Source organism: Arvicanthis niloticus, chromosome 20 (assembly GCF_011762505.2).
Source record: "Arvicanthis niloticus isolate mArvNil1 chromosome 20, mArvNil1.pat.X, whole genome shotgun sequence".
NCBI classification, from domain to species: domain Eukaryota; kingdom Metazoa; phylum Chordata; class Mammalia; order Rodentia; family Muridae; genus Arvicanthis; species Arvicanthis niloticus.
The window spans coordinates 15953163-15966163 of NC_047677.1; the positions used below are offsets into that span (position 1 = coordinate 15953163).

Sequence of the window (13001 nt, forward strand, 5' to 3'; positions counted from 1 at the left end):
GCCAATTCAAGCCAAATTAAAGTATACAAAGGCGGGTTTATTGGGAAGCTGCTCTTGGATGATCTTTACTGGTCCCAAAGTAGGAGGCCAGGGAAGTCACCATGGGGGTTGGGGGGGAGAGTGAGCACATGCAGGGAGAAAGAGAATGCAGAAGGCTGGGGAGGGTAGCAAAATGTCTGGATTATATGAGAAAGAGCTTCTTGGGGAGGGGAAGCCCTGTAAGGTTGGAAATTCAGCATAGAGAGTGGGGTATGGCAGCCATGCCCTGTAACAGGTAGGGACTGAGGGATGCTGGGAGAACCTGGAGGCCAGTCTGCTTTGGTATGTAAAATACTTACCTCAGTTGTCCTGATCTGAATCACAGCATTGGCTACATAGTTTAAAGCCAGCCTAGGCTACATGAAACCATCTCAAATCAAAACAAACAACTAAGTACCTTTGTAGCTGCCTGCAGCTATGGGAAACTGGGTTCTCCTGAGAGGAAGCCTGGGAATGAACGGGAATGGAGGGCGAGAGAAATGTGGGGCCAAGACAAAGTATTCTGATCAAGGCCCGAAGTTTAATAATTTGCTTTCACATATAAAGGGGAAGCCCCACCCCCCAGAGTCTCTTCTCGATTCAGCCCAGGAGCAGGGTAAGGAGATAGCAGTCCGAAGGTGTCAAGGCTAGCTCAGCAGGCAGTCCATTCTTCTTAGCTCAGGTAGCAGGCTCCAAGGCCCACCAAGGCTGGTAATGCAATGCATCTCAGGTCCTACTGTTGCTTGGTCTATTGTGGTAAATGACTTGCAGGCCTGCTCAGGCCTGGGGGAAGGGCACAGACCTTGACTGACTTAGCTTGAATCTTGAATGTCCCCCAAAATGTTTGTGCTGTTGAAGGCTTGGTGCCCAGCCTGTGCTAATATCAGGAGAAAGTAGAGCCTATTGGAGGGAAGTTCCATCAATATGGAGGTATATTCTTAAAAGGGATATGGGGACCCTCTCTTTATCTCCATTTCCCTTGCTTCCTGGCCACCATGAAGTGAAGAGGCCTCCTCAGCCATAAACTCCCATTTTCTTCCTGCCTCTCTGCCTCCTGGCTAACATGGCATGAACAGACCTCCTTTGTCATGGGCTCCCTCCATGATGTACTGTACAAGCCCAGCGCAACAGGGTCAAGAGATCATGGCCTGAAGTCACTGAGACTTCTAAGTCAAAATAAGCCTCTCCTTCTAAGTTGACTGTCTCAGTTATTTGTCACAGTGCTATAAAGATAGTGCATGATCAAAATCAGTCATATAAATAGAAACCTTATTCATGTGTGCCAGAGGCTAGCAAGTGGCCGTGTGACATGGCTCTGGCCAATGGGATGAAAGAAGAAAACTGCTGAGGGGGAGCTTCTGGGAAGGGGTGTGTGGGGGATGTATGTGTGTATGTGTGTGTGGGGGTGTACGTGGAGTGTGTGTATATATGTGTGTGATGTGGGGGAGATGTATGTGTATGTGGTGTGGTGTGTGTGTGTGTGTATGTGTGTGTGTGTGTGTGTGTGTGTGTTTGTTTTGCTAGAGATTGATTTCTGTCCTCTATCTGCCCAAAAGGTGAGGCAGAACCAGGATGAACAAATTCCACAGGTCTCTGTCCAGCCAGAAGTGTTACACAGCTCAAAAGAGAAGGGAAGTGGTTGGTCAGCCTATGGCAGGGGAGTGAGCCTGGCCTGGCAGGTGGGTCCAAGGTCCAACAGTGAATGCTTTTGTAGAAACTTAAAATTAATAAAAAGCTCCTATTTTGGTTTTAAACTCAAACATTAACTTCCCCCAGGGACATATCCCAGGAGAAGCACATTCCAAAGACTCAAATAAACATTCCAGGAAGAAAGACCCAAGACAGGAGTTTATGAGCCCTTAACACAGTAAACCTGGGTAAGCAGAAGCTACTTAAGATGACCTTCTTTGTTGTAAAAAGATAAGGTGCAAATTTGAGTTACTTAGAAACCAGGCCTAAGAATGGCTGTTGGAGTTTGGCCTTTATGGTTATTGTTTAAGAAATAATTGTATAACTGCCCTCATAAATTCTGTAAAAATCGTATATAAGCTGCCCTCAGCTATACTTCGGGGTTCTTCTTGCTGGCATACAAGGGAACCCCAGTGCACTGGTTTTTATCAATTTATCAATTTGTTAATAAACCTCACATTATTGCAGCTAGTCCCGCATCTGTGAGTGTCTCTGGGGGAGCACGTCCCCTGGTTTTGGATCTTTAGAGTCCAATACTTTGGGAGACAGAACTCTTCCCCAAGTGTTACAGCTCAATAAAACAGCCACTCTCAGATGGTCCTGTGAAATAGCTCGTGTGCTTTATTCCATGGGGGCGAGGACTGTTAAACACTGAAGAGTGGGTGGGATTCAGGGGTGGATATTTCCTATTGGCTCACTTTGAGATATTTGTGATGCTCTATTTGCATGGGGAAGGACTTCAGGTGTTTTCCCCATGTGACCGATTGTCATGGTCCTCTCAGTGGGGTTACCTGTTCCAGGGCAGATAGAGGTAGGCATGGGATGGCTCTACTCCTGCTGTTCTCAATTCTGAGATTCACGGGATCTGATCTCACTCAGCCTTACCAGTTAGTTCTTCAGTCTGGCGGCATGGTCCACTTGGCCCTCAGTTGACCTCAGGGCCTTCTGCCTAATATGGAAGTGCTTCTCCAGCTCCCTGGGACATGCTGTCCTTCCTATTAAACTGATGTAGATGAAGAGGGTCTGTCCACTTGTCTTTTCGGATTCTGGACACTGTAGGCTCAGAACACGCAGCTCAATGATGATACGACCATCTGTGACCACACTGGGAGCTACGGCTGACACATGTGAGTCACTGAGCGTCACAGTGAGACCATCCACTTCCAGATTAGTGCTAAACAAATGAGCACATCATGGGCTTGGTATTTAAGCTTCTTTGGGGGAGAACTGTGTGTTATTTGCAGGTGATCACTTCAAAAGACACTGGGGGGGGGGGCAGTAATGTCTCACAGGTGAGCGGCTGTGAGCGGGACAGACGGCTGTTTTCTGCTTCTCTTTAAAGATTTCTCTTAACGTGGGTGAGGCACTGCAGCAGGTGCATGGGATGAAGCCTTTCGTGGAGTTCTACATCCTCTGGAACACTAGGACCCTCTTCCCTCCGACTAAACACTAAAGAGTTACATCCATTTTATTGATGTGGTACCTGAATAGACGCTTCCTCGGCTGGCTCATGGCCAGAGCTGGCAGAAGCAACGTGGTAAAGTGTGTAAAACTGACATAACTCTTAGGTGCACAGGCAACCGCTGAGCCCACTAAACAGAGGTCTGTGGTGTGACCCTTCCAGGTGATGCTTTCAGTCGGTCTCCATAGCTTTCCGTCAAGTTCCGCGAATCTAGTGAATTCTCCTCGCACTGTGACGTTCCGCAGAATTACATTTAAGCGCATCGGTGCTTTTGAATTTGTACGCAGGATCACACGAGCTATCAGTTTGATGAATTCTTTACAGGGATGTGTGACAAATATAATTAAATGACTGAACATCTTGAAGTGAGTATTAGCATTTTAAGCTGGCAGTCCTTATTCCTTTATTCCAGAAGCATTTATTTCCTAAAAGTTACATCTCTGTTACAGTCATAAAATTTTGGCAATGAACAATTAACGAGCCACTTATTTAATCTGTATCTTTCAAGGGTATACCTAAGAGATAAGTCAAAATAAGTAATAGATATTAAATACAAGGTATACTTGGCATGAGCTGCGAACTGCAAATAAAAGTCACTTAGTTTATATTCTTTTGCATTGTGTGTGTGCATGTGTGTATGTGTGTGCGTGTGCATGTGTTTGCATGCGTGTGTGTGCATGTGCGTATGTGTATATGTGTGTGTGTGCATATGTGTGTGTGTGTGTATGCACCAGTGCCCCCCTGGAGCTGGAGTTCCAGGAGGTTGTAAGCCACTCTATGTGGATCCTGGGAGCCAAACTCTGGTCTTTTGCAAGCATTCATAACTGCTGAGCCATCTCTCCAGCCCCACCCCACCTCTGCTTGTGTTTTTATACCAGAGAACTCAAATATTTATATTGTCAATTTACCACTTACAGAATCCTCCTGTTAACTCAAAATCCAGAAGTTCAGTGGGGGCATTATGAAGTGAAGTTTCTGAAGTTCCTCTTGGTGCCTAGAGCCCATCGTAGCCTAGGGAAACCTCTCACTACTGGACTGAAAGATGACATTCACGTATGTACAGTGGTAGGACGGTCCAATGGACTTTGGTACTAAGAACACCAGTTCACAGGTCCCTTTACTAGCTGCAGGCTATGAACAGATCCGAATTTCCAATTCAAATACAGGACTGGAGAGATGGCTCAGTGGTTGAGAGCACTGGCTGCTCTTCTGGAGGATCTGGGTTCAATTCCCAACCTACGTGGCAGGTCACAACTGTCTGTGACAGGAGATCCTACATCCTTACTCAGACACACAGTTGGAACACCAGTGTACATGAAATAAGAATAAATAAATAAATCACCAAATTCAAATATCTTTTCCAGATTATTGTATACTCCAAATAAGACAACAGAAGAAAAACTTCCAAATGAAATCAATTTGAAAATAACAAATAAGACTCTGTAACTATACTTATAACTAATCATTTCCTCTTGAGGTCTATGAAACACAATTTAGTCATCCCCTCTTTACAAATTCCCACCTGTGTAGAATTCTGGAGGAACAGTCAAGTCAGCCACACAGGGCTCTGTGTAGTAGCCAAAATATTTTTTTCATAGACTGTTTTACAGTAAAGTGAGGTATATGGCATTTATCACTTCAAATAATTATTTCCTATAACTCCGTCTCTGTCATTCTTTTTGGTTCTTCTAGCCTTCTTGGCTGACATCTGGCCTACTGGGTTGACTGGCTTCATATTTCAATGGTATGCTTACAAGGTCTAGTTTAGACAAATGTTTTAGATACAAGACCATAGTTAACAATTGTTGATAAAAAAAAAAACACAACAGATTTGGTTTTGATGTTTTGTTTTGTCTTTTGAGACAAGGTCTCACTGCGCAGCTCCTGCCAGTTTGGAACTTGTAGTAATCCTCTTGTCTAAGCTTCTCGAATCCTGGGATTATAGGTCTGAGCCATGTCTGTTTTACAGGTCTGTAAGCTGGTGCTGCCGTGGAGATGATCATTTTAGAGTGAGGAGTCATCTACTATAACTTTTGGGAAGGCTCACTGTGGACCTCAAATCTGGGGTGAGGAGAAGATGCAAGGGGTATTTCTACTGGCTATCCATACACTTTTTGTTTTCCACCCAACATCATTCAGGACGATGTTGAGGTTGAGTTAATATCAGATTACCAGTCACTTAATAACAAAACATTTAGAAAAGCCTAACTCTCCACGAAGGGTCAGCCACCAAGAGACCCAAATGGACTTAAATGTCATCACATCTCAAAAACTGTGAGATCAAACCACTACTCCTGCTGTCTATGCAGCAGGCAGTGTCTTTTTGCAGAGCTGAGTCTGGTGACTCGCAAACGGGACTTCATAGGCTAGATCCTGCTCCCAGTGAAAAAGAATATTTATCTCAGGGTCCAGAACGTCATCAGTGATTGAGTTTTCTTTGTCTGTGATGTGGGACATCTTGTTTAAGCACTTGGAAAACCTTTATTCTCTTTATGTTCCAGGTGTCATTTCTCATCAAGCTTAGTATCTGTGCGAAATAGATACAATTTAGTTATTCTTTACAAGACACTTGGCATCGTGGGATATGGCATTTTTCCAGTGTTGACAACACTTGCTCTGATAATCCCTATATTTATATACCGTACTGTAAATCTAGAGCATATGCTTTTCTTGTATTTCACCAGTGTTACACAATGAGCCAGTGTAGGAGCAAACAGAATTTGAAATAGAAACATATACACGGGACTCTTTTTTTTTTTCTCTCTCTCTCTCTCCTGTTGGGCTGTAGTGATACAGTAAGAACACACAGAGACTAGCCAGAGCAACTCAAGACTTTAATCGCTCCTACCTGATCTGACCTTGGGTCGCTAGCTGCTCTGTTGTGAGCTCCCTCTACAAATTGTTGTGTGCTGCCAGAATTCAAGGAGTTAATAATATCCAACAGGTTAACATTCATTGCTGCATCCACAGGTCTTTACATTTATTTTGCTATAACCCAACATTCTGCTATTCGCACACAGGGATAACACCCTCTCCCTTATGCATAAGATGAGATGCTAGGGAACGGGTTCCTGGTGGACGTTGACGTCCATAATCAGTAACCGACTCTTTCCCAAAACACTAAATTGCTCCTCTGCCTGTTGTTCAATAGAGTCTTGCAGATCCCACGGCGAGAAACAGACATGGTTGAACACATTGCTAATGGAAAAGAAGCCCCCACTCCACCGACCCTTGCCATTCCCCTGTGGGTATGCTCCTGCTTGCGCTCCGGCATGAGCCATCGCCACGCCTCGACGCTGCTACGCGTGCGTGGCTGGCGGGATTGGCGCAGGCTCAGTGGCGGAGAGTGGAGCAGGGCCGCCCCGCCCTGCCCCGCCCCGCCCCGCCCCTCCTCCTGGACCCTGCTGCCCTGCGAGAGCGTCTGCTCTCCGCCGGGGTCTGAGTGTCTAGCGCTAGTCACAGGTGTTTTGAGTCGAGCCCGGAGTCCCCTACCCATCACCTACTCCTGCGCATCCCTCATCGCTCCGCGGCGCCCCGACCTGTAGGCTGACCGCAAGGCCTGCAGCAAAAGGTGGTTTGTGTACAGTTACCATGGAGACGCTAGCCAGCGGGGCAAAGGCAGTGCGCGGGAGGGCAAGGTGAAGATGCTGAGGCCCTCGACCCTAACCTGGACCGGTGGAGGAGCAGGCTTTGCCGGGAGTGGGAGAGCAGCTGTGCGTGCGGGAGGTGAGGAGTCCCCGCAGGTTCTCTAGGGACCCCTCCTGCAGTCATTCTCTCTTCTGTCGTTCCCCCCTCCCCCCATAGGGTCGAGTGGTGCTGCTGCATACTCTCAGGTCTCTCAGGTCCGTTGTGGAGGCAGGCGACCTAGCCAAGGTTACACAGAACAAACTAGGATTTTTCTAGATAACAAATGAGTCCTCAATAAAGTGTATGTGGAACATTATTAATTACACCGTATGTGTTCAGAATGGCTCCTATGACCCACGCCATACGAGTATTACAGCGGGTTCTTCCATCCCGACTTCATATTCTTTTCATTTGGTAGAAAATAAGTCAGACAGTTTGTATCCCGTTTTTTTGTGAATCCCTAAGGTTCTGACTAGCAGTGTGGGTAGATTTGGGATAACCGACATCCAGATACAAACACTGTTTTTTATGAAGGACGACATCCTCTAGTTGAAAAATTTTAATTTATGATATGCATGAAGACATTGAACAAATATTCTCTTTTGTGATTTCTCTTGTTGGTGCACATTTTCCTTCATAAGAAGATCTTCGTCACCCAGTCCTTGGACAGTAGTTCTTAGTATTTCTAAGAGCTAGCATTGTGCTAGGGTATGTGGACCATTTCGTGTAATGCTCAAACTGCCCTAAGGGGCAGTCCACTATCCATGCTTTTAACAGAAGAGAACACAGGCATAGAGATGTCCAATACTCTTCAAGGTCACAGAGCTGCAGATCCTCAGGGGACTTGGCACTTGCTCTGACATAGCATCCCAGAACCATAACACAATCACACTACAGTCTTGAGTTTTCTAGAAGCCTTCCTGCCAACAGGAGCACGTTCCCGATACTAGAGGTGATGGACTGAGACGGCAGTGATGTTCCTTTTCTTGCACCTTAGATGACGCTCATCTAATGCCAGAGAAATTCAGTCATGAGACGGGTCCTGAGTGTTTGGTTTGCTGGGGGAAAAGTGCGCACCTGCAAGCCCTGATGTTGGCAATGTTGTCTTTAACATGAAAGAGGTGGCTTTCATGTTAGCTCTGGTGCCTATTGGTAGCAACCGTAAAGATAGGGGTTTTAAAAGATATATCTATTCTTGTTTTATGTGTATGAATGTTTGCCTGTATATATGTGTGTGTACGGTGTGCATGTGTTCTTAATGTCTGGACCATCACTCCAGCGCCCACACTATTCTTTGTAAACCCTTTACCTACATTTTTTCCCCTCACAGTCTGTTTACCTGTAGCCCCTCCTCCCTCCTCTTTTTTTTTTGTTTTTGTTTTTGTTTGTTTGTTTTGAAATAGTATTTCTCTGTGTAACAGCCCTGGCTGTCCTGGAACTCTCTTTGTAGACTAGACTGACCTCAAACTCACAGAGATCTGCCTGCCTCTGCCTCTCAAGTGCTGAGATTAAAGGCATGTACTACCATGCCTGGGTTAGGCCCATATATTTTACAGAACTCTTAGAAAGGGACCTGAGTCTTGCTCAATTGTTCTGTGCACTTTTCGATGCAAACTAAAAGCCAGCCAGAAAAAAAAAAAAAAACAAAAAAACAAAATAAAACAAAACTGTGGGTTAGGAACCAGAGACTTTATTACTCCCCAAAGCACTCTGTGGAATCCTTATTAGTTTTGCCTGATTTCCTTTGGGCTCTGCTGGACTCATTAGTGCCGTGTGAGGCTAAAGGCGGAGACACAACCTGATTTAGTGTCTGGAGAGAAACCTCTTAACTGCATAGAAACTTCTCACTAAGTCTCATGATTTCAAATTAGTATGGCTCCCGTTTCCTTTGGTGGGTGTCAGGGATCGAAGTTAGGCCTTTCACATTCTGAGTGCACACTCCACCACTGAACTGCACCCCAAGCCTTGTGAGGAGAGAGTCTTTTAAAATCAACACACCTGCCATGAACACTTAAGTTGTATTCTGTGAGGCTGACTTTATATCATATATAAAAAATAATATACATAAGTATATATTAATATACATAAGGTGTAAATAAATGTGTATATGTAATATATATATATATATATATATATATATATATATATATAATATTTTATATACTTCCAAACAAATCTCATTGAAATTGTTGATAATCTAATCCCATCAGAAGTGTTAGCAGTAAAATGTCTTGGGCTTGCCATAGTTTAGTTGTGTTATTATATATGATTCTAGAGCTCTCGTTTAAACTCAAAATCCCGAATTAAAAGGCCCTGTAAAACAGACTTGCTCCTGGACAGACGTTCTGTATGGGAAGAGTTACATTGTGTGTTCAGAAACTTGTTGGGTGGCGCCGACTAGTACTAACATTGTTTCTGTCTGTTGTTGTGGGAAAGCACAGTGCAAGGGACATAAAGCAGCGGATTTCTCGGTCTAGGGAATCCCTTGCTCATGGAAGTGGGATCTTTTCTGTCCTGTTGTGTCCAATCCCCTACCCCATCTTGCGGTCTAGGGAATCCCTTGCTCATGGAAGTGGGATCTTTTCTGTCCTGTTGTGTCCAGTCCCCCACCCCATCTTGCTCAAACACCTCTCCCCCTTTCTTAGTACAAACCAGCTGAAATACCCGAATAATGTATAGGTTTCTATCTCTCTGGAGGTGCATTGTGTAGGGTTAGGGTTTTTTGTTTGTTTTTTTTTTTTAAGAATTGGAGGTTTTATTTAATATAATGAATAGCTTGATACCACTGTCAGGTTAGGCTGGTCTCTGTGGGCCACAGTGGGCCATTGCCATGTTAGGCTTTGGTATCTGAGAAGGAGCTGCTGTCACCAGGTCCTGCTTTATGGCTTTAAGTCTTTGAGCAAGATAGGCTGGGGAAGGAAACTAGATATTAATATTTGGTATTTAGCCACCAAGGACAATATCTTAAATTGAAGATGATTTGAATTAATTCATTCAAAAATAAAATAGACAGTACAGGAACGAGCCATTCTTGGGGGTGGGTGGTATTAGAAAAGTAAATGCAATTGGTGGGACACCAATTAAGCCCTATGTAAGTCCTTTGTGGGGGGGACGTGGGGAGGAATAAAAGCTTAGTTGAAACTTTTAAGAGAACTCCCAGCACTTTCGGTAGGGTTATAGATATGAGATGAGGGTTGGATATGGGGCTGCAGCTGGGGCTCAGTAGAGGAACATTTGCCTGGCAGCAGCCGACCCTGGCTTTGGTCCGTGTGTGTGTGTGTGTGTGTGTGTGTGTGTGTGTGTGTGTGTGTGTGTGGTGAATAATGATGTTGAGTCCTTTTTTCTCCCCTAGACATTTTTTTCTTCAATTGCATAACAGCACCACTGTGTAGTTGATAATTTTGATAGCTGTTCTCCCATCTTTGCCCTCTAACTGCTTGGCTTTTTAACTATAAATTATTTATGGTGTGTGTGTGTGTGTTACATGTAAATATGTATACATGTATGCACATGTGCATTTGTCCGTTGAGGTGCATGCCAGGGAGTTGACATGAAGATATTTCCCTCAATCATTTGTCCACCTTCATTTTTGAGATAGGGTTTCTCACTGAACCTGGAGACTGCTGTTTGGGCAAGTCTGCCCGGCCAAGAGCCCCTGGGATTGGTTTGCCTCAGCCTCCCGGCCCTGGGGCTGCAGACACATGCTTCCTTAGATGGACGCTGGGGATTGGGAGTTGGTTCCTCATGCTTGTGCAGATAGCACAGGCTATGTATATATATATATATATATATATATATATAAAATTTCACTCAGATACCTCCCTCCCAGCCCCTCTGTGTGTTTCTTTCTCACTGTATGTCTAGAGCAGTAGCTTAGTATACGGATGGGCGCACCTCTTTCTAAAATACTGGATTAAAAAATAGCTTGTGTTTATTGTATCATATATTTGCAGGGTGTGTCTCTGAAGACCATTTTAATTTAAAAGGAAAGATGCTGTCTTCCAATGACCAGAAGCTAGAAAAGCTGGATTCCTTTTATCGACCTCCAGTGTCCAAACAGAAGACGAGTGCAGAAATCATAAACGAAGCACGGAATGCCTTAAGAGCAGTTAGAACCCAAAGACCATTCACACCCCGCGAAGACCAAAGGAAGCTATTTGGGCCTGCCTCATCAAGAACCCCAGAAAACAGGCCTCCTTCGTCCTTCAGGTACTAATGCTTGGCTTTGTTGTACACACAGATGGTTAGGCCACCAGATTACATGTTTCCTCTCTATCCTTCCCTCCCCCAACCCCTGCCAATTATCGATCATTTTACTACCTCTAAAGTCCTGGGTTTCCCCTGAACAATACAGCAGGCATCATGCCTGCCCTGTGGAATCCTTTCTAATTGGCTTCTCTCACTTAGGAATTTGAACTCACACTTCCTTGCTTCCTCCATGGTTTTCTGTGGCTTGCTAGCTCATTTCTTTATAAGCGCCTAATAAAGTTGCGTCATCTGATTGTGCCATAGTCCCACGCTTGAGTTATTTCTAGTGTAAGTTCTCTATCCTCATTCTGTGTCCATGAGCGCACTAATCCTCCAAGTGCACGGTGTTAGGTAGATACAAGTCTTCAGATGCGTTGGGTAACTGCCAAGGACCCTGTGGCTGGCTCAGATGGTGAGATTATGTTTGCTTTTAAAAGAAAGCGCCAAACTGACCTCCACGGTGGAAGTGGCTTCCCTCTGTGTGTTCCCAAGGGTGCTAGGTGAGCAGTGCTGGTCTGTCTGCTGCATCGCCCTGCCCCCTCCCCCCAGCACTCTCTCTGGACTTGGACTCTCCAGGAGGTGTGTAGCAGTATCTCATGCTGATCTTTCCCTGGTGTGGTGACGCACGGCATCTTTTCACATGCTTGTGTGCCATCTGTGTTGTCCTCTTTGGTCAGGCAATCTGTTCAAGTCTATGACCTAGTTTCTAAATTGGGTTGTTTGTGTTCCTGATGAGATTTAGGAATTCTTTGAGTAGTCTGGGTGGCCATCTTTCATCTTATCAATCCTTTGAAGCTGTTTTTTTTTTTTTTTTTTTTTTTCTACCAGATTTGGAATTCTTACTCTCTTGACTGTCTTCTACAGAGCAGATGTTTTTAATTTTGAGTGTAATTTAGCTGATCAGCTGTCTGTCCTGGAGCATGACGTCACTGCTGTATATGAAAGTCATTACTGTATCTACATTTATCTTGACTTTCCTCAATGCTATCTTGTAGAAGTTTTCAGATATTTGAGTCTGAATATGATGGGTGTGAAATCTGCCCCACCACTGTGTGTGTGTGTTGGGAAGATTATCTTTCTGCCCGGTACAAAGTCATTGAAGTACAATGATTCAATGCATAAAGTTTAATTTTATGATGTTGTAGAAGTGCTGTGTACTCAGGAGAAACTAGACTTTGAATTTTGATCCTCTCCTGAGCTAGACACGTAGTGGGCTATACTCTGAGGATGCTGGGTAGCAGTGGCCAGCTGCAGTTCCCAGTTGGCCTGGAATCACCAGGGTAAACAACTCACTCTGTAGTATGCTGACTTGACAAGCACTGACACAGGTAGGTTGGGTGCACTGAGTACATTTGACTTAACAGCATTTTCAACATGGAAAGTTCATAGGCCTATAGATCCACTGTGAGCCAGGGAGCACCTCCATCATCTTAGCTTGTCTGGCGGCCAGCATTGAGCTGTGTTTGCAGGTCTGTCTCTATTTCTTTCACCAGTGTAGTGGTCTTGTTACTGGCATTATGGTATATTTTGAAGTCAGGTAGTGTCCCTTTTCTGAATTGGCCCTTTTTTTAGTATTATGGTTGATTATTCTGGGTCTTTTGCCTCTGCCTATACACTGCAGAATCAACTTATTGATGCAAAATAACTTGCTGGGACTTTAAGATTGCATTGAATCTGAAGGGTAAGTTGGAAGCAACATCTTTAAAACAAAACTTCATTGTAAATAATATTGCAATTTTAAAAACTAACAATGTAACAATGTTACATCTTCTCTTGATGAAAATAGTCTTTCTCTCCAGTTAGTTAGTTCTCCGTTGACTACTTTCGTTGAGATACGGTTGCAGATCATGTATGTTTTTGTGGGTTTACAGCCAAGCACTTTAATTATTATATCACAGTTTCATTTCAGCTTCTACCTGTCTATCCATGTGGGAAACTGACTTGTCTTAATCTTGTA

General features: G+C 44.3%; 1 protein-coding gene across 4 annotated transcripts in view; it reads left to right on the plus strand.

The window, feature by feature from the left end:
* The first annotated feature begins 6487 nt into the window (after positions 1-6487).
* The window catches only part of Armc2 (armadillo repeat containing 2), a 118341-nt gene continuing 111827 nt past the window's right edge, over positions 6488-13001 (plus strand). For 2 of the 4 annotated variants that reach the window (XR_013105417.1, XR_013105418.1), the window contains exons 1-2: positions 6497-6895; positions 10750-11005. Coding sequence is in view for 2 of the 4 variants with exons in the window: in XM_076916960.1 (XP_076773075.1) it covers positions 6814-6895; positions 10750-11005 (338 nt within the window). In the remaining 2 variants the exon portion in view is untranslated. Of the gene's footprint in view, positions 6896-10749; positions 11006-13001 lie in introns of all 4 variants that reach the window. The other 2 variants (XM_076916960.1, XM_076916961.1) reach the window with 2 other exon arrangements.